This window comes from Perca flavescens, chromosome 13 (assembly GCF_004354835.1).
Source record: "Perca flavescens isolate YP-PL-M2 chromosome 13, PFLA_1.0, whole genome shotgun sequence".
In the NCBI taxonomy this organism is placed as follows: Eukaryota; Metazoa; Chordata; class Actinopteri; order Perciformes; family Percidae; genus Perca; species Perca flavescens.
Genome location: NC_041343.1, coordinates 26,780,081 through 26,806,548, shown reverse-complemented (window position 1 = coordinate 26,806,548; position 26,468 = coordinate 26,780,081). Strand labels below are relative to the sequence as shown.

The 26,468-nt window shown below is 38.8% G+C and overlaps 1 protein-coding gene across 2 annotated transcripts; it reads left to right on the top strand.

The window, feature by feature from the left end:
* sc5d (sterol-C5-desaturase) lies at positions 1-26,381 on the top strand. 2 transcript variants are annotated; one of them, XM_028595911.1, is made up of 6 exons: positions 1-109; positions 208-282; positions 21,284-21,501; positions 22,393-22,525; positions 23,062-23,162; positions 25,184-26,381. In XM_028595911.1, the coding sequence occupies exons 3-6, from the start codon at positions 21,292-21,294 to the stop codon at positions 25,646-25,648; spliced, it is 909 nt and encodes a 302-aa protein (XP_028451712.1). In that variant the 5' UTR covers positions 1-109; positions 208-282; positions 21,284-21,291; the 3' UTR covers positions 25,649-26,381. The 2 variants fall into 2 exon arrangements, with proteins under 2 accessions (XP_028451712.1, XP_028451713.1); XM_028595912.1 differs by lacking the exons at positions 1-109; positions 208-282 and adding an exon at positions 20,218-20,266.
* Positions 26,382-26,468: the final 87 nt, after the last annotated feature.

The following is a 26,468-nucleotide window of genomic DNA, read 5'->3' as shown; positions in this document are numbered from 1 at the left end:
TTGCAGTGTCTTGCTACTCCTGTTGGCTGTTGTGGTTCACTGCAGGTTCATTGCTTCCATGAGGTATCTCCATGAGGTGCAGTGAAGTGTCCTCATCGGTCTTGATCAGGTAAGACTGTGTGTACTAGGTCTAAGCAGGTTTAAGGAGACTAATTATCTCCTGATGTTAGTGCTGACAGACGTTTGCTTTATGTTTGTGGTTGTTAGGATGGATCTCGGCCTCATGAGAAGCTGGGTTGGGCTCTTTAGTCTACGTGTTTTACTACTGTAGTCGGCTAAGAGGTAAGGCTTCTTTCTTCAGCTATGGCATTTTCCAACACTGACTTAGCTGTTGTTTTAACTGTTCTCTCGGGCAGCCCATTGCTCTTTGGACAGTGAGCGCTTGAGATGGCATGCTTAAACCACCAAGCTTAGCAAAAGCTTTAAAATCACTTGAGCTGTAGTGTTTAGCAAGCAAATTCCTACAATAAAACACCACATAGCGAGAAGCACAAGCAGTCAGATGATCTGACGGGTTATAAACAACCCAACAACTTAGCCTGATTATCTAAACCACTTTATTAGAAGTTAAAACTAAAATTGAATGCACTCATACATTTCGCAACACTCCCTCATTACACATAAAAACTGGTTCGCACATCTACGGAATGTACGATGTTGTTGAAGTTGGAAGGTCAATCTGTTAACTCTGATGGATGTTTACAACGGACAGTTTGGGTGTTCATTTTAGTCTGCCTTTTTTTTTTCTCCCAGATACGTTCGGCTAACCTGGGGGGTGGATTAAAACCTAATTGTCTCAATCTTGCCACTGTTGGACACGTTTTTTAGCAATGTTGCCATATTGTGACAGCAGTTATCCTAGTAAATACATTATTGTCATAACTGATAGAATTGGTGGCCACTCTACGAAAATATGATCCAATTAAACCTGTTTTCCTGGGTTTCCTGTAAAATCATTGTCACTAGATTTAGAAACAAGACCTCATTGATGACTTTCTTGAAAATGAGTGTGGGTGCAGCAGCAGAGACAAAACATTTATTTACACCTCACAATTGAATGCAGTTACTTTGTGTGTTGTGTTAGATTGTACGTGTGCTCACCCTCTGAAGGTCTAAATAAAAGTAAAAGGGTCTTAGTCACTGTAGTACATCTTAACCTTCTGTGTGTTTGAGCTGCCTTCATGGCATTTAAAGCTTCACCACGTTTAATCCGTGGGTTTCTTTTGCCTGCAAGTTTAAAATATATCTTTGTGCCTATCTATGGGGCTAGAAATTGTGTGATCCCAGAGGCTGTAAAGAACCTGTGCTTCCTCAAAGGAAGTCTGTCTGTTTTTACTCCATAAGACCTTTACCGAATTGGGGGGTAGATGGTACGACCAAGCCAGCTAGTCATGTTAAGAGGGATTTTTTTGTTGCTGTAGGGTACGGAGAGAGGAAGCCCAAAGGCAAACACTTGTGATGTTGGGCCAAGAGACCTGTATTATCTTAACCTCAGGTCAAACCTTAAAATTTAAGAGCAAGTTAGTTGTCAAGTTGTCCCGGGAGGTTGATAGCTCGGTGAAGATAAAGTTGACGGCTGTATCTCAGCTAATCTGTTGTCCACGTCCATCGTATTTTAGCAGATGCTATTCCACACATTAGCATGATTAACCAAATGGGTTCTGGACAGCAACACCATGACAACATGGTCAATTATTAATTATTATCCTTTTGTTGAACAGAACATGGATGCTGATTTGAATTTCTTTCATTTTTTTTTCATTACCTATTTCCTATTAATCAGGATCTCCCCTTTAACTCTTAATTGCTGTTCTTCCTGAGTTGTTATTTAATTTTGTTCATTTGTAACCAACTTTTCAGTTTTGTTTATTCAGTTTTGTTTTATTTTGCTTTTTGCCCTCCAGAAATAATGGCATCATTCCAAACAGCGAAATAGATAAATAGTTTAAGTAATAATATGCTTTAAAGATAAAATATATACTGTACGCTGTTTTAATTGAAAGCAAATGTTGAGCTTTTTTTCTTTTAAATAATTCATGTTATTATTAATGGTGGCTCTCATTTTTCATTTTCAACATCATTGTTGTTTTTCGTATGCACACTCTAGATCAGGGATACTCAAAGTGTTTTGCCCGGGGGCCACTTTTTCTAATTGAAGGAGGCCAGGGGCCGGTCGATAAACAAATTTAATATTTATTAGCTAAAATAATAAACATTACAGGCCCAAAACTAGTCTTTCTTTGAAATGTATTAAACATAACTAAATTAATTTGGCACAAGGCTTGAGATTAGGCCTATATGACAGATAAATCATATATTTTACTGCATTAAATAGCTTCAACTGCATTTTAGTTGTAAATGCTTTGGTTACATTTGAAAGAGTTTATACGGCATTCAACATAGCTGCAACATCTTCCATCATGCAATCACTCAAATGTTGAAATGATTCATAAATATATACTTCTCCTACATGGGACAATATGAAAAGCATTGTAATGCAATCTGGCACTTTATTTACATTCAAACTTCAAAGTAAAAAAAAAATCCAAGTTATTCCCAGTTATTAATCCTTTTTATTGTGAATAAGAAAGTGGTTAGCGGGCCACCCAGCACCCTATCTGCCCGCGCAACGTAAGTTGAGCGTCACCGCTCTAGATCATTCCTGTCTTCATTTCTGCTATTTCAGAAATCTTTTTCTCTTGAAATCATAGCTGATTGGATGACAGTAAAATAAAACTTGTTTATATTCATCACCTTTTTATCAATAGGGTTGGACATTTCAAGTAACAAAGATCAGGAGAAATCAAACTATTTATAACTCTTTCTTCAAATGAAAAACAAAAAGGGTTTGAGAAATTGTGTATAGAAATGGACATTTTGTTTTGTACTGCAACAACGTTGCAATGTTGCAACCCCTAATTCTGCTTGGTAGACCCCCATCCAAAGTGTATCTCCTTCTGTGTGACACACTGCCGATGAGCTCTGAAACAGGTGCTAGAGTGCCGTCTTGTGGCCACATGAGGACGTGCAAAATGACGGCCTACAGTATCAGAGGCACAAATACAGTATTCAAAGGAACATGGTGACCAAAATATTGAATTATATGATGTGTGCGACGAATTGAAATAGTATAATACCGTATGAACTGTCCTCAGTTTTCCCATTAGAATGCATGCATACTCTGATTTCAACAAAACCTGCAACCAGAAAGTAATGCATTGATTGTCATGTGTTCTAATTAAGCACTGAATGTTTCTGTTGTTTATTCATTATGCGATTGATGGCTTTCACCAGCACCCCTTAAAAAGCAAAACCTCTACAGTGTAAGATAATTACCCGTTTTGCAAATTATTGTAATTTGAGTTGAACATTACTAATTGGTGTTACTAAATATAAGACTTACAGTAGCCTGGTATAATTAACCATTTTGAATGATCCAGCCTCTTTTTTTTATTGACATTTAGCACAATACATGAGCATCCTGAATATCAAGCTAATGGATCTTATTAGCCATGTCCTCTAGACCAAGGTGAATTAATCAAAGCAGACTAGATTTATATACCCCGCCCTTTCCTTTCTTCTTCCACCGCTCTTCCTCTTCTCTCTCTCTCTCTCTCTCTCTCTCTCTCTCTCTCTCTCTCTCTCTCTCCATGTCCTGCGCTCTCTCACACTGAGGCAGCTGGGGATTCATTTGTCTTGCTGATTAATGATGAGAACCATATCCTTCGCAACAGCAGTAAATTAAAAGAGATTGGGGACAGAGAGAAAGAACATCAAGGTCCATTCATCCCAATCAAATTTCACAGTAGGTCCAATTCATCCTAAGCTTTATTTGTATTGTCTGCTATACAAACACCAAAAGCGCTAGTCATTCGCTTTCTCCTCCCAGACCCTCAGTCTGGGGATTTCAACTGGAAACTTTCCAGGTGCACGCTCATTTTTCAAGGCTTCAGGATACAACCATGGCCATTACTTCACTGCTATGAAAGCAGCATGTCTGTTTTTCGGATTGCAGTTGTTCATCAGCCACAGCTATGGCTTAGCACTGTTGCCTCTATGTGAACAGTCTTCATGTTCTCCCTGCGAGTGTTTTGGTGTCCTCTCAGTCTAGAGAAAAGTATTTATGATAATGTACCGTAAGGACATTGGAGACTCTAGATTGACAATAAGTTAGTGATGTAAATAAGATAAGATATCCCTTTCCTGATCCTCAGTGGGGAAATTTGGTATGATGATGTACTGCATGTATGGAGTCTGTTATGGAACTCTATCGTACACAATGATGTGGTGTGTAATGGTGCTGTGTAAAGCTCTAAAAAGTGTGTGTGTGTGTGTGTGTGTGTGTGTGTGTGTGTGTGTGTGTGTGTACCAGAAGCAGTGGTGGAAGAAGTATTCAGATCCTTTTACTTAAGTAAAAGTACTAATACCACACTGTAAAAATACTCTGTTACAAGTTAAAGTCCTGATTTGAACATGTTACTTAAGTAAAAGTATGTAAGTAATGAAAGAAAAGGTACTTAAAGTATTAAAAGTAAAATTACTCAATGCAGAAAAATCCTCACATTTTAGAAACTGGAAACGATGCAAACAGTTCTGTCATCAACTGAGTGTTTAATCTGCCAATCATTTCTGCTGGACTTGTAGGCCGTTATAATGCTGGGTAGTTTAATTTTTAATAAAACATCATATTTTATAAACTACATGTGTTTTGTGTGCAGAAATCTTAATTTGTAAAGTAACTAGTAACTAAAGCTGTCAGATTAGTGTAGAGGAGTAAAAAGTACGATATTTCTCTCTGAGATGTAGCAGAGTAGAAGTAGAAATTGCCATGAAAAGAAAAGACAAGTCGGTAGGTCACATTTGTACTTAAGCACAGTACTTGAGTAAATGTACTTAGTTACACTTCACCACTGACCAGAAGAACATGAGTCCTTATACAGTACATGACGGAACAGACTTTAAAAATATATGTGAAGCTGTCTGTATGCATGAGGATGCTTTCAGCTAAATGCTAAAGTGAGCATGCAAACATGTTCAAAATGACTACGCTAATGCGGATGTTTAGCAGGAAATGATAAGCCTACCATTGACGCTATCTTAGTTTACATTTGCTAACAAAGTGATCCATAATAACGTCATTTCTGTAGCATGTTCCGAGTGTGAGCTGTATAGATATGAATGTACAGCATCTATACTGTATGAATATGTTTATATTCTGTTTTTGTTTCCATTTCTTTCAGTAGTAATGTTTCCCGACAGCTATATACCTCTTTTCCCCTGCTGTATCACATTACGCTATCTGTTGCAACAAACTATTTCCCTACATTAGGAATCAATAACTTTTCTATTTTATTGCATTTGTTGGACGTACTGACTGCTCCACTCTCAGAGGGACCCTGCAGTGTGTGGACAGTATTTGTACATTGTTCAGGGACTCAATCAGGCCCTAAATGTTTCATTTCTCCTCAAAGCGTGTGGCAGCTTCCCAAAAAGCATAAGACAACTCAAGTGACTGGCGCCCACAGGAAATAGATGGGAGCTCTGAGAAGCTCTCAGGTCATATCTCCCTAATTAATGCTGCCTTCCTCTGCTGCTTTAAAAATCAACTGTAGTTTCCGTCACTTTTTTTTTTTTTTTTTTCTGTGACGCTTTCATTTCTTTTTACCTGCCACTGCCATCAAAGTGACTATAGCTTCGTCTTGGATCAAAAGATGAGGAGTTACACGGAGGAGTTGAGAGTTTGAAAATGAGCACCTCTGCCAGGGCAGCAGTCGGAATGGGCATTAGATGGTCGGTGAGGTTTGTAATCTACAGACATTCCCCGATTCATTGATCTCTATAAGAAATATGCAGTAATTAAGAAATGCAGGGATGTGAAAAATATTATATCAGTAGCCAACAGACTCAAAGAGCCTTGTAGAAAATTGTGTGTGTGTGTGTGTGTGTGTGTGTGTGTGTGTGTGTTTGTATGTGTGTGTGTGTGTGTGTGTGTGTGTGTGTGTGTGTGTGTGTGTGTGTGTGTGTGTGTGTGTGTGTGTGTGTGTGTGTGTGTCAGTTGAACAAATCAAGAATCAATCTGAACGTTGCGTCTTTCAGCTCCATCTGTTACTGAAGCAGTGTATGCTGAGTGTGACAGACGGGTGCACTGATGTGAAAAAGGTGCTCCATGTTTAGGTGATATTAAAAAAAAAAAATAAAAAAAAAAATAGACAGGTAACCACCACAGTTGACTGGGGAGTTCTGCAGTTCCTCTAATGGCCACTAGATGCATGGTTTAATGATCAATGACACATTTTTGTGGAACAATACATTTTGGGCTGGAAATTGTGCTCTAACTTTTCTTCAAATTAGTCATTTGTGCTCTTTAAATTCTGACTTTGTTCCCTCAGTTCAGAAATGCGTGCTATTATTACTTAATTAAACCCCTTGAATTATTAAACCGCCCTCTTGTCTCCTTTGTTGTTAGGATAATTATTTATCAAAGAATGGACAAAATCACTGGAGTTCTCATAAAAGTTTGTTCACCTGCAGCAAGTAGAGTCAGTTTACAGCACTTGAGCGTAAGTACAGAAAATGACTGCCGATAGTCTTTAACAATAGCTTTTTAGGGAAAAAGGGAGTAATATCACACAAAGAGAAACTTTCTTATCTCTGGTCAGGCTTGATGTCTCCTCCGCATGCCCTGCCCTCAGGGGTTTTCTGTGCTTTCCACAAAGTCAGTGATAATCATGATTATCACATGAGAAACAGAAATGGATGCACAGGGAGGACAACAAAGTCTTCTGCAACGATTTGTTTAACCTGGGATTAAAAATATAACTATAAAATCAAAGCATAGCAGACTATTGAGAGGACAGGGTCAATGCTATTAATGCTAACCTAATGATACTAATTATAAATCCAATAGAACACATTAAGGGTAATTCTGATTCTCAATAGACCTACAAGTATTTTGGAATTATAATAGATGATTTATTCTCATTTAAGCCTCACATTCAGCCACTGGTATAAAATGTAAAAATAATACATGAAAAAAGTCTTGCTTTTCCTTCAAGGCCACTCGTTGCTGCCACCTTAGTCTCGATCTGCCAGACCCTCATCCAAAGTGCACCGGAGGAGGGTCTGGCTACTCCACATAGCATTCGGGGATGGGAGGAAAAACATGCACTGGTTTATTGGCATTTCCTTAAACCAATCACAATCGTCTTGGGTGGTGCTAAGCACTGGAGAAAAGCAGCGGTGCCGCTGCAAAATAGGCTCAGAAGGAACTTGTTTTGGTGGAACATGTGTACGTTTAAAATTTGTTTTAGTCATGCGACAGAAACCTCAGATTGGAAAGATAGTCTAGCTAGCTGTCTGGATTTACCCTGCAGAGATCTGAGAAAAGGTTAACCATAGTCCTCCTATATCGACCGGAGTCTCAAAATGCCAACATAAAGGTAGCCAAGGCAACGGATATCCGGACTAAATGAGTGAAAACGGTAACGGAGCAATCCCGGAAGTGGAACGTCAAGGAAATAGACTACTGCCACCTTTATGTCTGTGCTGGACGATGGCCATGTTGTACACATGGACGCAGAGAATTGATTTCAAAATATTCTAAAATCATCTGGGAGACACTTGATCACCGTCCCCAGGCTCAGAACCAAATGCAGAAGCAGCTTTTAGTTTCTATTCACCGTAAAAAACTTGAATAAACTTCCAGATCACTTGATCTTCCCCAAACCTGAGTTCTTTTTAAATGAAGGCTTAAAGCTACACTGTGTAAGAATTACTCCCATCTAGCGTTGAGACCACATATCGCAATCAACTCTTTCTCGCCACGCATTATTGCAGTTACGGTGGCCTTCAAAAAGCAAAGGTGTACAAAAGGCCGTCTATCAGCCGTCATTGTTGGAGTTCATACGTTCTCTTAATACATCCATGAGTTCATGTCGGAGAGTAGCGTGGATGCGCGCCTAACACCACAAGCAGGAACACGCGCCACCCAACGAATGGAGAAAGAAAGAAAAGGAGACTGCAGCCTTCCGGAGGATAATTAACTAGTTGGGATTTGGTGTGTGCCTCCAAAGCAGCTCCAACGGTCTCTTGCTCTTTTCAATATCCGTTTTCTTATTCTGGGCGAAGAAGAAAAAAGAATTTGGATTTTGAATACGTGTGGTCCTCCATGTTTCCTTCTTCAAACTTGCCGGGGCCGGGAAGCGAGGATTCCCATTAGCAGCAGCTGAGAGTCGAAAACGTGAAAGGCGGAGCAGTATAGCCTGTATGTCCCTTACCGGCTAACGTATTTCAAGATGGCGCATCATTATGGAGCGTCTACCCCAGTTCATGCAAGCGCAAATGTAAAATTCCAAGCTCATAGGAATACTTGAAATTGATGGTGGTGGTCAATATTCATGAAAAAGGACAAGTTTGTGAAGGCCAATACAGATTTTGATAATGAACAACTACAAACGTTACACACTGGGGCTTTAACACGTTTATGTTTGCCATTGCTTTCCCTGAGATCATTTAGAGATGGTCATTCCATTTCCTACTCTTCTATGAGTCTTTTAAACCTACTTTTTTTGATTGTTGAATTTTCTTTTTTTTATTTGCTATGTATGTTCATGTTTATGTAAAGCACTTTGCATGGCGTTTGTGTCTGAAATTTGCTATATAAATAATTGCTTTGCCTTGCCATACATCCTCACAATGCCTACACACACTGGATACTGTCTGGAGCACAGAGATTTAGTACGAATCTCAAAGCCCTTACTCACCATTGTTTTTTAACGTGCGGGTTGAATAGTCTGACTTGTCCACCTGTAGACTTAACTATTGGCGTATTCTTATTCATAAGTCTGTTTTTGAACAGCTTCCTTCTTACCTACGGTTCTACATTGTTCAAAAAAAAAAGTAGGGGAAGTTATTGTCTTCACTTATTCCTTCAGAGACTCAAGTTGTGATAAACCAAAGTATCCTTTAAGATGAGATTAATTTCCACTGCACTGTATCCTCTGTGTAAAAACTGATTCCTGTTTCTGTACTCTTATCCTTTAACGATGACACGGTGCGCATTTCATTACGTTTCTTGGACATATTCTCAGCCGAGCAACTGGTGGCGAGCAACTGGTGGCTGGCTTATGTTGCCACAGCAATATACCATCAACTCATACCAAGAGCAGAAACGTAGTGAGTGAATCACCCATTATCAGATGTATTCTCATTTGGTATTTGCTTCAAGCTCACTATCACAGCCAGAAACCCGAATACCACAGATGATGGCGCAGCACTCAAAGTTCAGCCATACAACAACAGGGTGTCGGGGTTGCAAGCTCTACAAACATTGGCTTCTTTCTACCGCAGAACACACACACACACACACACACACACACACACACACACACACACACACACACCCCTCCACCAGCGACGCCACTGCCTCCAGCATGTGCTATTTTGCCAACTGCATCCCTGGGCAAGATAATAAGATGGCTAGCAGACATTTTGTCAATATTTCTGTCTTGGCTCAGAGTGTGCCTGGCCGGCTGCTTACTGATAGATGTGTTGACTCATTTTTTTATTTTATTTTCGGTTCCACAGGAGCTCTGCCCTGGTTTGCCAGACTGCGAGAGAGCAAGTAGAGGCAAGTGTACAGGGAGGAGAGAAGGGCTTACTAATGCAAAGCAGTTCATTAAAATCAGGCACAAAGCATCTATCAGGGGGGAGGGGTGCTGCTAATCAGTGCCTGTGGTGAGTCCAGCAATATGCAGAAAGGAGATGGTACACTCCTCAGCTGTGAACTTGTCTGGGGAGCGGCGGAGTTATTTGATGCTAACGAGGCCGTGCAGATGATTGATTTTCCAGAAGGATGCTTTGAGACTCTGCTCTTAGTCTGCCATCTGATTATCATACAAAGCATTATTCATGTCATGAATATACAAAGAGGCAAGAAACAAATAAATACTGACATGCATCCAGATGCTGATAAATATTAAATGGAGCACACATGGCTTCAGATTTTACCATTTCATAATTTGAACATTCATGCTGTGAGGCCTCTAGCCAAGGTCTAATCTTCAGTTTAAACAGGTTGAGCAGCTACGAGGAGACGAAAAAAGTTCTTCACAAACTTCATATTTGTGCTTCAGTTCGGTGTCATGAATACTGGAGTTCTTACTCCAGAAGTTTGCAGTGTTTCAGACACTTCATAAAGTACCAGCACTGTATGTGTTACTGTGACTTTTCTTGACGTTTCATACAGAAATTGTAATGAAGAAAAGTGGAAAAGTCAGGGGATCACCAAAGTCAAAGTAGCATTCATCTTCTCGGGGGAACTTCACCTTGTCTTTTAATAACATAAAATAACCAAAACATGACAAACTTTCTGCACAAATGTAGAACTCCCTGTATTGAAAGATTCATTGATGATTGTAAAATAGTTTATTTTAAGGGACAACATTTATAGGCACAATTTTTATGTTTCACATTCTGTTTTGCCACGTAGGAGGATTTGAATAAGAACTAATGGCACAAACAGAGGTAACTGTGTGCTCTCACTGTTTGGACATCAAATGATCCGTGCAAACACACACTGGACACAAACAAGCCACAGAGCAGTTGGGAGCCCGCTGCTGAGGGATCCAGCTGTGCCTCGGACACTGATTCAGCTAGTGATGTCTCATTCATTAAATGGGTTTCTTTAAATCCTCCTGCCGCGTATCTTTTTTTTCTTCCGTTTCTTTTCATTGTCCTCCCACGTAAGACACAAGGGGGTGAAAAGACGAATGAAAATGTCTAACTGCTGCTAACTGCTTGTCGATCACTGCTCATGCACACACATTCATTCTCTCTTGTGGGAGGAGGGGCTTAGAGCCCGTTTTGGGCTTTAGCAGAAAGGGGGGAGGGACTGAGAAGTTGTCAATGTTCCAATTTTTTGACTAAATCCTAGATCTTCACAATCCTACCTACAGCACCTTTAATTGTTAGAAGTAAAAGTAAAAAAAAATCTTTGATTATGAACTTAATTGTTGCTTACTTAAAGTAAAGCATAACATTCGGGGTTTCCACACCTTCTTGAACATCAAATTCAAAGTCTGACATCAACAAAGAGAAAAACAGAAATCAGAATCTTTCACTGCAACATTCAAAAAAAGTAACGAAGATGCTTAGGGGAAATGTATCAGAGTAAAAGTGAAAGTTTTCCAGAAATATGAATAATGAAGTAAAGTACACATATGTGAAAATTCTACTTAAGTACAGTAACGCAGTATTTGTACTTCATTACATTGCAACACTCATAAGTCCATCTGAAGTCTGTTAGGTCCAGTCACAGTCAGTGTGTGTGTGTGTGTGTGTGTGTGTGTGTGTGCAAACAGCACCCTCGCAGATTTGACATGATGACGGCTGCGTGTGACAAAAGCTTGTGAAGGCTCAGTCTCCAAGTGCACATCTGGATTCAGCCCTTCTCTCTCTGTTGGTCAACCGTAGAGTGCTATGGGCATCAAATGACGCATATCAAATGAGGTAAAGTGCTCTGTGTGTGTTTCACTTAATAACTGAATTGTCTGCAGTATGGAGAAATTACTCTCAAACATAGACCACAGGGGGGAAAAATGTATCGTTTAAATTTACTGGTAGTCTCGCTCTGCCAGACCTTTCTCCACAACGCTGCGGAGCAGCGGAGGAGGGTCTGGCTATAGTCCACATAGCATTCCAGGATGGGTTTTTGGCACTTCTTTAAACCAATCACAATCGTCATAAGCGCTGCACGGAGCCGTGGTGCAGCTGGAAAATAGCCTCGGGAAGATACTCGTTTTGGTGGAACATGTGTACGTTCAAAAGTTGTTTTAGTCATGCACCAGTAAACTCAGATTGGACAGATAGTCTAGCTAGCTGTCTGGATTTACCTTACACAGATCCGAGGAGCAGTTAACCATAGTCCTCAGAAATCCACCGGAGGTTAGGGAAGTAAAAAAAAGGGACATACAGCGGAATTTCCGGCGGCAACAGGGCAATCCCAGAAGTGGAAGGTCGTAGATATAGACTAGTTTACTGGAAAGTAAAGCAAAGTCAAGTCAGCATGTAATTGAGGCCAAGACAAGTCTGAACCAAAGCTAATTTGAAAACAAGAAAGTTCTAAGACACCAGAAAAGTTGCATCTAAGATCAGAATCCTGCTCTGATTCTAACTCCAGAGAGAAACTAAAAGTTGAAGTGTTTCCTGAACTTGCCTAGGTTTCTTGTGTATGCATCACAGAGGTTATTAGCCCACAGTCTGGGGTTGTTGCCTTTGAATCATTAAGTAAAGGATGAGTGTTTGAAGCGCCTTGATATAATGATCCTTGGCAACTCTGAGGGTTCAAAGTAAATTGGCAAGGGTAAAAAAAAAAAAAGGCTTTCTTGCCACTGAACGAAATAGAGAAATCAGCCAGCTATGTTTAATAGAATTTTCATCAGTGCTCAACCAGTTTCTCAAATGGGTTATCTAAGATAATGGCTGCACAGGTTCATTACCTCCTTGTCAAATTAAATTTCTTTTTCTCCTCAAGGGGGGATTGAATAGTGATTACAGATCTAACCAAAAGAAGGCTCTAACTTTCACTCTGTAAGAATGGGGGAAGGCAACAATGACAGCGAAATTAGTCTATTTCATCTTAAGACTTTTGTTGCACGCTGACCCGTTGAAGCCACAAAGAGAGTAGTTGTTCAATGCGGTAGCACTGAGGATTGTCTTTGTTTGCATTATTTTTCTTTCTTTGTGTGACTCTTGTTCCTCTTAAGTGAAGGTCTTTTGTGATAATGGGGTGATGCGTAAGACAACTATACGAAAAGACAACATTTGCTTAAATAAAAGTAAATCAGCAGATGAGACTGTTGCTGTCGGGCTTAATGGATTCTTATTCTTTTTTTTTTATTTTGAAAAAAGGAAATTAAAATGTTAAATGGTGTGTAGAGAAGACAGAGACTCTTAACTCAACTGAAAATACATACTGAAAAAGTACACCAGTTGTCATGGTGTCCATGACGTTTCACTTCCCGGGATTGCTCCGTTGCCTTTGGAAATTCTGTCGGATGTCCTTCTTTTCGGCCGGACGTCCGATACCTTCTTCTTCTTTCTTTGTGTTGGAATTCTAAACTCCGGTGGATTTCTGAGGACTATGGTTAACTGCTGTCCAATCTGAGTTTTCTGTTGCAGCTTTTGAACGTACACACGTTCCGCCAAAACAAGTTCCTTCCCGAAGCTATTTTGCAGCGGCAGTCTGGCTCTGCCTGGTGCTTAGCGCCGCCCATGACGATTGTGATTGGTTTAAAAAAATGCCAATAAACCAGAGCACGTTTTTCTCCCATCCCAGAATGCTGTGTGGACTAGCCAAACCCTCCTCCACAGCGCTGTGGAGGAAGTAAAATGTTTGATAGTTGATTTAGTTTTCTGAGGTGTTCTGGAGTTGTTTTACTCTGACAACCCCCCTATCTCGGCTTACAATTACTGCAACAACCGCTAAAACATCATGACCTCACCGTCCTCTCTACCCGACTGACAGACACACTTTCTCGGCCTAAAATTATATAAATAAATATATTATATATTGCACCTTTAAGTCCAAGTCATGGGACTCCAGTTTACTCTGCTCTAGAGCCCTCAGTTACTGCAAAATATAAAAATATGTGCCCACTACTGAACATTGTAAAGTGTGAAGGAAATGTTTATTCTGACCAAGGAGCACACAGCAAGCCAAAGAGCCTGACATATGTAGCTTCTGAAGTGCATGATGCTTTCAACCAAAGTTCTAATATGTACTATTATTAACTGTTACCTGCACAAGTCATGTGTCAACAGAAAATGGGCCTCATGGTGGAGGGAAATTATGTTTGCAGTATTCATAGAACATAATCTCATAGAGTTACCTCTCATTCCATGAAATTTTATAAGACTGCGTTATTTATGAGCAGATGCAGCCTCAGCCCCAAAACTCACTAAACAGCAGCAGCTGTGGCCTGCATCATCCAAATCCAAAGAGGAGGTGAAGTGCTTCTCATTGCTGGCTGGCTTTCTATGCAGGATACTCTGATCCCAATGATCTTTTGACCAGGATGAGAAGGAAATGTTTTGGTGGCAGGTCTGAATTGTGACCGGTGTGATGCGTGTATTCGCCTTGATCTCATTCTGTGGTGCTGCTGAGAAAGTACTCTGTGTCAATATGAAATATGTGGATGTCAATGTGCACGTGAGACACTATCAACATGAGGAGCTGCTGAAAAAAGTGTCCTGCATCAATCTTTCTTTGCAAAATGAATATCATTTCTGTGTATTGGTCGTATTATTATTTATTTTTTTAAATGGCTGTCATTTATGATAACTCAATTTAACATTAATTACATGTAATGTAATTGCTAATATCTGGGAACACGGCGACATCACTGCAACATGGGGCAGGATAAACAGTAAGATGATCAGAGAGGTTTGTAATCACAACAGCCGTTTAGTCAGATTGTCTAAATCACTTCATTTGGAGGTGAAATCATAAGTGAGACCCCAGAAATGTCATAATAATCCCTCAGTAAGTAACGAGGTTACTAACAAGAAATAATGAGGGGATTTTATTTTTATTGCGATCCAACCGCTCTTGTTTCTTGCCTTATCGTTTTTCATTTTAGCATGGCCGTGTTACCATATCTCAACAATTAAGTTGGTGAGTATATTGTTACCATTACTGATTTTTTTTTATATATATATATATATATATATATATATATATATATATATATATATATACACACACACACACAGTACAGGCCAAAAGTTTGGACACACCTTCTCATTCAATGTGTTTCTTTATTTTCATGACTATTTACATTGTAGATTCTCACTAAAGGCATCAAAACTATGAATGAACACATATGGAATTATGTACTTAACAAAAAAGTGTGAAATAACTGAAAACATGTCTTATATTTTAGATTCTTAGAAGTAGCCACCCTTTGCTTTTTTTGATAACTCTGCAAACCCTTGGTGTTCTCTCACTGAGCTTCATGAGGTAGTCACCTGAAATGGTTTTCACTTCACAGGTGTGCTTTGTCAGGGTTAATTAGTGGAATTTTTTCCCTTATTAATAAAAAAGCAAAGGGTGGCTACTTTGTTTTCAGTTATTTCACACTTTTTTGTTAAGTACATAATTCCATATGTTTTCATTCATAGTTTTGATGCCTTCAGTGAGAATCTACAATGTAAATCTACAATGTAAATCATGAAAATAAAAGGAAACGCATTTGAATGAGAAGGTGTGTCCAAACTTTAAAAAAAAAAGTTTGGACACACCTTTGGACACAAAAAGGTGTTTTTTTTAAAGTTTGGACACACCTTCTCATTCAAATGCGTTTCCTTTTTATTTTCATGATTTCATATATATATATATATATATATATATATATATATTTTGGCCTGTACTCGAGTACAGGCCAAAAGTTTGGACACACCTTCTCATTCAAATGTGTTTCCTTTTATTTTCATGATTTCATATATATATATATATATATATATATATATATATATATAATTGTCAGAAAGGTCATTATATTCATTTTAGTCCTGTCAACCGAGTGACAATATAAATTATGGTGTCAAAAGTTGAACAGTCACTGTGTCTCCATGTGGTGACAAGTTTCTCCAGTTTTTGATTACATTTCCCAAAGTGACACTGTTGTTGCCTACTGAGGAGATGATGAGCAGCAGGTAATCTGGGGCTCAGCATGAGGGTTGCCTCTCTGCAGATATCCTGATTGGTTGATGTGTGTCTGCACACAGAGGGAGATGCCTTCACAGTGTGTTAGATAGCTCCAACTCTACTTTCCAACTTTCACCTTATAAAGTTGAAACGGTTCCAGTTAGGCTTCCACAAACAAATGCTCTGTTAAAGGAGATTTATTTTACTCATGCATACAAGATATTTAGAAACTGTCGCATTCAGTGTGGGAATGAATATAATCAGCTAAAGCAAGTGATGCCTACTGTAAAAGGAATTCATCTTATTCTGTGTGTTTTAAATACTGACTATTTTGGCTTAGTGCATTTCCTCTAATATACATCTTGGTAGTCATGAAGTTGGGTTGTGTTCAGTTTGGAAGCATAATGAAACCGTTACTTTTTACACTTGAGGTTACTTTACTTGTTTTATCATTTTATTTGCACAGAAGAAAATTGTAAGTACAGGGCTGGCTCAGGAGGTAAACCAAATCATCCACTTATCACAGGGTTGGCAGTTGGATCCCCACTCCTCCTCCTCCTGCCAACATGCCAAAGTGCCTTTGGGCACAAGACTGAACCCTGAATTGTTCCTGATGGTCAGGCCAGCACCTTGCATGGTTGCTTGCTGCCGTCTGTGTGTGTGTGTGTGTGCGTGATTGGGTTAATGAGAAGCATATCAGACGCAGTATAAATGCAGCCACTTCATCTTTACATTTATGATCATTAAATAAAAATAAAAAAATCACTTTGAAGTTGTTACACAAGGATTGAAACGTTGGGGCATATGTATAACAGAGGTAGTCGTATTCATGATACAAGACAGCCTACAGCTTTGTATCGATAAACACAAGCGTGGCCATCTGCTGTCCTTACAGCACCACAAGTGGAGCAGTGGAGAAGAGCTTGATGCTTAAAGGGCAGCAGCCGTGCTGAATGTCATGCTAATGGAAGGAAATCACTAGAACTGGTGTGGGTGGGAGAATGAGGGTTTGCAACAGATAACCACAGAACACTGTAAACACTACTGCATATTGTGTAGGCTATATTTTATTAATCTCTGTGCAAAAACCAAACAAACAATTGAATGCCATCGTTAATAAAAAAAAAAAGATTGAGATTAACCTTTGTGCTGTCTTCCCATCGACCATGCAAGTTGTTGTCCTCCCAAATCAACAAATTGAAAATTCCTTTTTTGGGGCGTTTATTTTTTTTTTCAACACTTTTTTCGACATTTGTTTCTTTTTCCCACACCTTTTTTTACGTTTTTTCCAACATTTTCTGTTCATTAATTTTATATTTTTAACTTTTGAAGAGTAATGTTATTGTTATTTTTGGGCAATTTGGTTAAAAAGAAACCCAAATTTCTTTTATAAAAACTTGGAAAATGGGTCAAATTTGACCCAAGGACAACAGAAGGGTTAATAAAATAAGTCGAAAATAAGACGGGAAATTAAACTCATTTGATAATAGTAATAATAAGATAAGAATAAGATGATAATAGAATACCTATAGCTAGAATGCATAAGATGGAAATAAAACCCACTGAATAATAATAATAATCATCATAATAATAATCATAATAATAATCATAATCATAATCATAATAATCATAATCCTAATAATAAAGTTAAAAATATTCAAATCAGTACTGATATTTGCAGCATCAGTGGTGGAGGTTTGATTTTTTTAAGTATTTTGCCTCGGGTGCCCTCTCTACAAACTAATGATGTAGGGGTAATGTTTGGAACAGCACTAACTACTTTCCATTCATTTTTATGTTACTGAGGTGAAAGCACAATTTTCGAAGGTGAATATCTCCAAACTTCAGCATATTATCTTAAAGTATTGGCAATTAAAGATCAAAACATTTTTAATTGCAGGGCTTCAGGTTCAATGAGGGCCCCTTGTGGTAATTGAAGGGCCGTGGATGGAGAATATGTGTATTTAAAATGTTTGGCAGTCCCTGGTGGTAATATGAACATGATAATGAATATTAATCAGAAGGGAAATCAGCAATGGCTTCTATTTAACACTAAAGAAAGAAAAGAGAGGGAACAAAAACAACTGGCTAAAGAAATAAAAGAACAAGAGCAGGAAAACAAGAGCAATTCTTTAAACATTAACAAAAATCACATCCTGCAGAGGGGCCAAATCATAGTGGGGGGTCAGGGTGTCCTCCCCCAGGGAAGTTTTGAGCATCAACGACTTAATTTCCTGTATTCGGATACACTTTTATGCACCAATTTACAGTGGAAATACCTTTTATATAGCCTATGTGAAGAAGAAAAACACAGACGACAATTCAAAATATATCAAAAATATAATGGAAAGTATGTTGTTGCGTGTCATTGGGCATTTTGAAGTGGGTATATGGATGGAAATCCTGGAGCTCACATATTAATATCAAATCAATTTAAACCTTGTAGAAATAAAAGTGTGCAGTTTATAGAAGATTATACCTTCCCACTGCTATAGTAAAAATAATATTATTTTAGCCTTAAGATGAGATCTTATAGTAAGTCTAATAATATTGAATTCATTATTATGTATTTATAATTAGCTAATCTCAAATGGTACCAATGTAATACCCATGTATGACACACATTTAGTCAAATGTAATACAGTAGAGTGTGTCAAAGGCTGCTCCCTCTCATACCTGGAGACGGGTCCTGATAGGATGAAACGGACGTAATGTGATGATAACATGTTGGTGTGTAACTGTCTTAGAAATTGTTAAACATGAATGTATGGAATGCCCTATGACTTCACTGTCTATGTGTCTGCCTTTGACTTTTGTGTGTATTTTGTCATTATCATAGGAGTTGTGTTCAAATCCAATTATATTGTGTATGTTTGGTGTCGTTTGGTTTGTCTGTTTCTGTGATTTCCTATTTCTGTATTGTAATGTGCGTGTTAATTATTGCATTGTCCCATCAATGCAATCCAGAAGCTGATGAAGATCCTAAATAAATAAACAGACATTCAACCCTCAGAGCACTGGCGACACCTTGCGGCTGGTTTGGCCGTCACTTTCACCGCAGAATGAAAGCAGTTTGTCATCTCTGCCACTGAAACCAAACAGCTCCATTTTGAAGATGCAAATATAACAAATAACCGTGCTGCGTCAGAGTCTAGTGATCTACCTGCACCAATACACAACTCAGAACACTTTATTTAACACTTCTTCTTTTACTATTTTACTTTTACTACTATTATTTCAGTCTTTGAATATGACGTTAAAATCAGAAATGACTTTACTTATGCATATAGGGCCCTACGTTATATGACCTAGAACATTAAGGTTTTTTTTAAAAACATCGTTTGGTGTATGCCGAATTAAAGCGTGGTTCCCAAAGCTTATTGTGACCTTTGGAGTTTCTTTTCCTCGAGGTTGTAGCCTATATATGTTTGGGTACAAATGAGACAACCTTTAATTTGTATGTTTGTAAAGGATGTTTGGTTACAAGAGAAAATGGAGTGCACCTGTGCCTGGTTGTAGCTGGTACCGCCGTAAAATATGCAGATACAAACTGATTTGCTATATTATTATGGAAATATTTAGAAACTGTTGCATTCAGTGTGGGAATAAATATAATCAGCTAAAGCAAGTGATGCCTACTGTAAAATGAATTCATCTTATTCTTTGTGTTTTAAACACTGACTATTTTTGCTTTATACATTTCCTCTAATATACATCTTAGTAGTCATGAAGTTGGGTTGTGTTCAGTTTGGAAGCATAATGAAACCGTTACTTTTTACACTTGAGGTTACTTTACTTGTTTTATCATTTTATTTGCACAGAAGAAAATTGTAAGTACAGGGTGGCCGTGGCTCAGGAGGTAACCCAAATCGTCCACTTATCACAGGGTTGGCAGTTGGATCCCCACTCCTCCTCCTCCTGCCAACATGCCAAAGTGCCTTTGGGCACAAGACTGAACCCTGAATTTCTCCTGATGGTCAGGCCAGCACTTTGCATGGTTGCTTGCTGCCGTCTGTGTGTGTGTGTGTGTGTGTGATTGGGTTAATGAGAAGCATATCAGACGCAGTATAAATGCAGCCACTTCATCTTTACATTTATGATTATTAAATCACTTCAAGTTGTTACACAAGGATGGAAATATTGGGCATATGCATAACAGTATATATGTCGTATATATGATACAAGACAGCCTACAGCTTTGTATCGATAAACACAAAGCGTGGCCATCTGCTGTCCTTACAGCACCACAAGTGGAGCAGTGGAGAAGAGCTTGATGCTTAAATATGCTTTGTATATCAATCATAAGGGGCGTTTCGACCCCTGCTCCAGCTGTGACAGGACCTATGAGCGCGGAAGACCTGTTTCTGTAGCACCATGATCAGATCCTCCAATTGGCCAATCGGAAATCAAAACAAGCGTGCCGTGATGAGGAACTTCGCTCTCATTGGATGCCCTTTGAATGACGTAAAATGCAACTCAGTACTGATTGGTCACTAGCTCGCCTTTAGTTTAGTTCTCATCCCTTCACAGTTGTACCGGAATACAAGCAACCTTCGCCAGGTACAGTGGTTTTTAAAATTGTACATTTAACTTTTATATTAACAATGTGACAGTGCCGCTCACTTATTCGCTTTTAACGTGCGATGCAGCCTGTTTGGTAATGCATATAGTAATATATAGGCTATATTTACCTTTTCTTGATGTTGTGATACGTAACAGTCAGGAAGTCATAACGTTTAATGTGACGTCTCGACCACAGGATTAATGAATTTTGTAACTGCAGAAATGAAATCTGATACAATTGTAAAGTGGTAGAGTAAGGATCCGTCCACCTTCCAGAGATCATAGGGCCAAATCCATAAGTTAAACATTTAATACACATACGATCACTCACTGTCTATTACTGTAATGGCTTATTGTGTGAGAAAAACCTCCACAATTGTTGTTAAAGGAATTAGTTGTTTATGTAAGGAATTGTTATGTAAGAAAATGTCTTCTGATTAAGACAGAATGCAGTGTTTTCAGTAATATGTTAAAACTTTTATGGACGCAGTAGGTCAGTAGTTTATTCAGGTTCAAATATACTTTTACTTAAAAGGAAAATAAATCTATTCCCAGTGTTCCTATCCAGATAAATCATTTACAGGCAGGGCTGAAACTATTCATCAATGTGTTAATATCTAATTAAGACATATAGTTTTAAAAAAAAGGGTCTTGAATCAAGGTCCACTTACTAGAGTTCCTCTAGAGCTTTCAGCCTCAGATCATTGCTTTCATCAGCAGATGGAGTTTGCTCAGTTGAAGATATATTAAGACACATTTTATAAGATTTCAACTGTTATGTTATACTGTCAATCATTCAGTAACAGTTGAGTTCTTAGGTTGCTGTTGACAAATAAAATGAATTAACACTTATTAATCACAGTATACATTATAGTGTGTTTTAAACCATTTATTAATTGTTACTTAATTTGTTACCAAAAACATGTCTCAAAGAGAAGACAGCAAACAACAGGGCTTCTGGGAAATGCAGTGTTCTTGGCATCTTTTTATTACATGTGCTCTCTGTCCATACAGATTCGACCATGGATCTTGTGCTGAATGTTGCCGACTATTATGTCCTCACCCCGTATGTGTTCCCTGCGTCGTGGCCTGAAGACGGGGCCTTGCGGCAGATCATCAGCCTGTTGGTGCTGACCAACCTCGGGGCTGCAGTCCTGTACCTGGGCCTGGGAGCCCTCAGCTACTTCTTCATCTTCGACCACAAGCTGATGAAACACCCACAGTTCTTAGAGGTATGAAGCCTGTATCTCATTGTATGTGTTGTTATAAACTGTGTGTTGTCAATGCTGAACACTAAGCAATCAATCCAACTTTACATCTACAAGGAGGGGACTAATTTATTGGAACACCTGCAGAATAAAATGCAATATAGTTAATAAACACTGACTTTTTGAAGCTTATTATGCTCATTTTTGGTGAGACTGTCACAGAGAAGTCGACTCAACATTGTAGTGTTTTGTGTTTACATACTATATGGCATCAAAGTCTCAAATTAATTGCATGATTTTTGTGTTGGTGTGAAGCCTTTAGTTAGTGTTATAAAGGCTTTAATATAATTTCAAATTACCCCTTTGTGTCTTTTGGATTACTTTGTAGTTGATGTATTCATGATGTTGGACTTGGCTGAACACAGGAAAGTGACAGAAGCTGTTGTGCGAATAATGAAAATGGAAAGCTTGAGAAAGAACCCTGCCTACTGGCACACCTTTGCACACCTGGCCACGGTTACGAATCCTGTTGGAAAGTGTGGGTGCTGTCAGACAATTTAAAAAGCACTTTGTTTGGAGCATTCTGATGCCTTAAGTCTTAATGAATAGTGGTTGAAGATCTTATTGTTTAAAAATGTGTGTTGCTGCAACTCAGTAAAGTGTCTTGCGTTTAACTAAAGTCAATACCGCAGAATATAATGATTTAGGAGCATGAGAAGAGTTGCCTTAAAGGCTAAGGCTGGCGTTATTTTTTATTTTTTCCTCATTGACAACAAATTCATACCACCCTGGATACCAGGGGTGTTACTAGAAATGCCTCCATATAACCTCTGTATCTTTTTATAATGTTTATATATTTCCTCTTTCTTTATTCTTTTTTTATTTATTATTTTGTTTTATTTTTTTCCTACTTAGAATCAGGTTCAGAGGGAGATCAAATATGCTATGACCTCTCTTCCCTGGATCAGCATACCCACGGTGGCCTTGTTTTTTGCTGAAGTTAGAGGATACAGCAAACTGTACGACAATGTCAATGACTCTCCGCTGGGTAAGTTAACCCTCGTGTTGTCTTCAACATGTTGTCCTTTCCGGTCAAAATTGAAAAGTAACTTTTTTCTACATTTATTTTTTATTCACGGTCAATAAACCTAATTTATATGACATTATACCTAATTTATGAGTTGAAAAAAGCAGAAATTCTAAATTATTTTGACTAATAGTTAAGATCAGAAGATGTTGAGTGGATCCCAATTTATGTCAAAGTTTAGCCACGTTTTGAAAAATTATTTTTCAAATGCTTTAAAATTGAATAAAACACCGACAATTCAATGGAAGTAATAATTAATTTAACTTGTGAAGAACCTTGTATCCATATAATGTAAATGCATGCATCCATGTTATTATGGGCAATTTAGTTGAACGCAACCCATATTTCTGATATAAAAAACTTTAAAAACGGGTCAAATTTGACGCTAGTGTTAAAGAATGACCTCAACCAGCTTACAGTTGTTTTATTATATTTCATGCATTTGAAACCCTGAACGTACCATGTTCTTGGTGGTGACGTGGTCTGTGTGCGTTCAGGTTGGCCTGGGCTCTTCCTGAGTATGATCTCCTTCCTGCTTTTCACTGACATGTGTATCTACTGGATTCATCGGTTCCTGCATCATAAGCTTATTTACAAGGTCAGTACAACTGGGGGTTTTCCTTTAAATGTCTTAGGTAGGCACTTGTTGGGTGAATTTTAACATCAGCACTTCATTGTTTTGACAATATAATTACTGAAAGGTACCGTAGGTATCGGCCCAAACTGTTTTTATTTTTATTTCTGTTGATGGAGGTTGATGATACCACAACGTTGCCTATTCGCCACTGTGATAGAATCAATCAGAATGTTTCCCCATCTTTAATATCTTAATATTGACAATAGGCATGTCTTAAAAGGTTCATTCACCAAATTCCCCCCAAAAATGTCCTGGTTTTATTTGTCCAGGTTTCATTCCTGTTCTGCAATTTCTTTTATCGGCCGACATATTCACCAAATAACGGCAGAAAATATGGTCCCAGCCAATGTATCAACTCTACTCTCCACTGTTTCAATGACATTAACTTTACCTCATTATTGTTTGGAGTCCCAACGCTCTGTTGTATGTGTAAAAATAACAATAGTAATTGCCAAATAACCATCTTTCCCCCTTGGTAATATTTCCCCCCAATATTGAGGTATATGTAAATAAATCCATTGAGCTGGTGGCCCTTTCTGTTGCCACACTGGGCTTACACAGTAGGTGCCAAACAGAAACGACCACAATGCATTGCTATTATTAGTCTCCCTTTGCCAGATCCTCCTCCAAAGTGAACTGAAAGAGGGTCTGGCTACTCCACATAGCAATTGCTGATGGGAGGAGAACGTGCTCTGGTTTAATGGCATTTCTTTAAACCAATCAGAATGGGGAAAAGGTCTGTTGTGTAGGACTAGATGTTATATATCCCTCTATTATTCATACAATAATATTAATAAGATTAATTATAATCGAGAATCGTTTTTTGAATCGAAAATCGATTTTGAATCGAATCTTGAGCCTGAAAATTGATAACGAATCATGACATTTTCTGAATCGTGCACCCCGATTGGAAAGATAGTCTAGCTAGCTGTGTCAATTTACCATGCAGAGATCTGAGGAGCAGTCAACAATAGTCCTCATTAATCCACTGAATTTAAAATTCCAACACAAAAACAGCGGAAGGAAACAGGAAAGACATGCATCTGGCGGAATTTCCTGCAGCACCGGAGCAATCCTGGAAGTGGAACGTCAAAGATATAGACTAGGTTGATATCAAGTGCGTGTACATATCTAGGGCCAGTTGCTCAGTGTTTTAACTTTAATCTTAATTTTTATTCATATTTTTATTCTTATTATCTTGGTTTGGTTCAATATGGGGATGGCAGTAGCTCAGTCCGTAGGGACTTGGGTCGGGAACCGGAGGGTCGCTGGTTCAAGTCCCAGTACGGACCAAATTACAGAGTGTGGGTTGGTAGCTGGAGAGATGCCAGTTTACCTCCTGACCCCCAACCGCTCAGGGCACTGGTCCAGCACTGGCAGCCCACTCACTCTGACATCTCTCCATTTTGTGCATGAATAGGTCCTGAGCATGTCTCTGTGTATTTCAGGCCTGTGTGTAGTGATTTCTAACAAACAGAGTGTAAATTGTAATGTCCCCACTGGGGATCAATAAACAAGAAATTAGAAATCAGAATTATATTCTGTATCTCGACTGGGTTTCATTCTCATTGCTGTTGCTGCTATGACACCTATATTTCCCTCTGGGGATTAATACAGATTTATTTTATCTAATCTAATCTTATATTGTGACGTTACTTATGTTTGGGGTCAATTAGACCCTAGAGAACTCCCTGTTAGACATTAAATGAACAAACTGTTCTAAAACTATAAAACTTAAAAATAACCAAGAACAAGACGTTAGGTTGAGGTATGGATTAGCATATTGTCATTACGTTCTAATAGGAAAATAAACTTAAACAACACAGGTGAAAGCATCTTTCTGTAGTGTCTTTACCATGGTGACTCATTTGACACGTTTGTATAATAACCATGAATAAATGGAAATTATACAAAAGGGCCAGACAAAATCACAAAGCAATAACTTTCTCCGTCTGACCTCTTTGCTCTCTTCTCCCCAACAGCTGTTTCACAAACCACACCACATATGGAAGATCCCCTCTCCCTTTGCCAGCCATGCCTTCCATCCAGTAGACGGCTTCATGCAGGGACTCCCATATCACATCTACCCCTTCCTCTTTCCCCTCCACAAGGTTCTCTACTTGGCCCTGTACATATTTGTCAACATCTGGACCATCTCCATCCATGACGGTGACTACCGCGTGCCTGGAGCTCTGACGGGTGCCATCAACGGCTCAGCTCACCACACTGACCACCACCTCTTCTTCGACTACAACTACGGCCAGTACTTCACTCTGTGGGACCGCCTGGGAGGCTCCTACAGGCATCCGTCGGCTCTGATGGGGAAGGGTCCCCATGATCTGATCCGGAAGCTTCAGGCAGACGGAAAGTTGGGAGATGACAGAGTGAAGGCTAAAGGGCAAGTGAACGGACATGCTCAGAGAGGAGCCACATGTAAGGAGGAGTAACAGTAGGGGAAGTTACGATTAATTGCTGAAAGTGATCTCTACTTTTTTAAGACAATGTGCTGCACCCATTCTCAGCTGGAAATCTTACTGTATTTGAAGAATAATTTGAGTTTCTGTATTGCCAAATGAGCTGTTGTGAGATTTTAATTCTAGTGAATAAGATGCATGTAAGATGCTTTCCCTTGGATTGATTTCATGAGGAGCAAGCATTGGGATTGCTACATTCTTTGACGTACCAATCAATAGACAAAGAACAGACTGACATTCCGAGTTGGCGTTACTGTCTTACAGTGCTAGTAATTGAAATGGGGTGATATATTGACTCTTTTTTACACGCCACAGAAGAGTTTTTGCTGTTTGCAAACCAAGAAACACCAGAGCCAAAAGACTTGAGGAGCATCAAAAGGCTGGAGCTGCTACAGTATCACAGAATGACACTAACTGGGAGTGGAAATTTCACTGGGACTGGTGTCACAAGGATTGTTTTTCACAGATAAAATAGAATTAACAAGTAGTTCATTGTTGTAAGTTCAGACTGAATCGTTAAAACGTGGCAAACCAACAACTGCTTCAAAAGAAATATTGCAATATTTTACAACAATTTTCTTAACTGTGGACATATAAGATAAAAAAAATGACAGTTACGTATGTATTAATTGCACAGTTCATGTCTTCTCTGTGTTTGTTGAGGTGATTGCATCATCCGTATGAGAATAAAAGACCTTTCCTCCCAGTGCTGTATTAATGCGTTGGTACATACAGAGTAGAAATACTTTTTGGTTATGAACGATAATGATAAATATTAATCCTTTGAAATAGT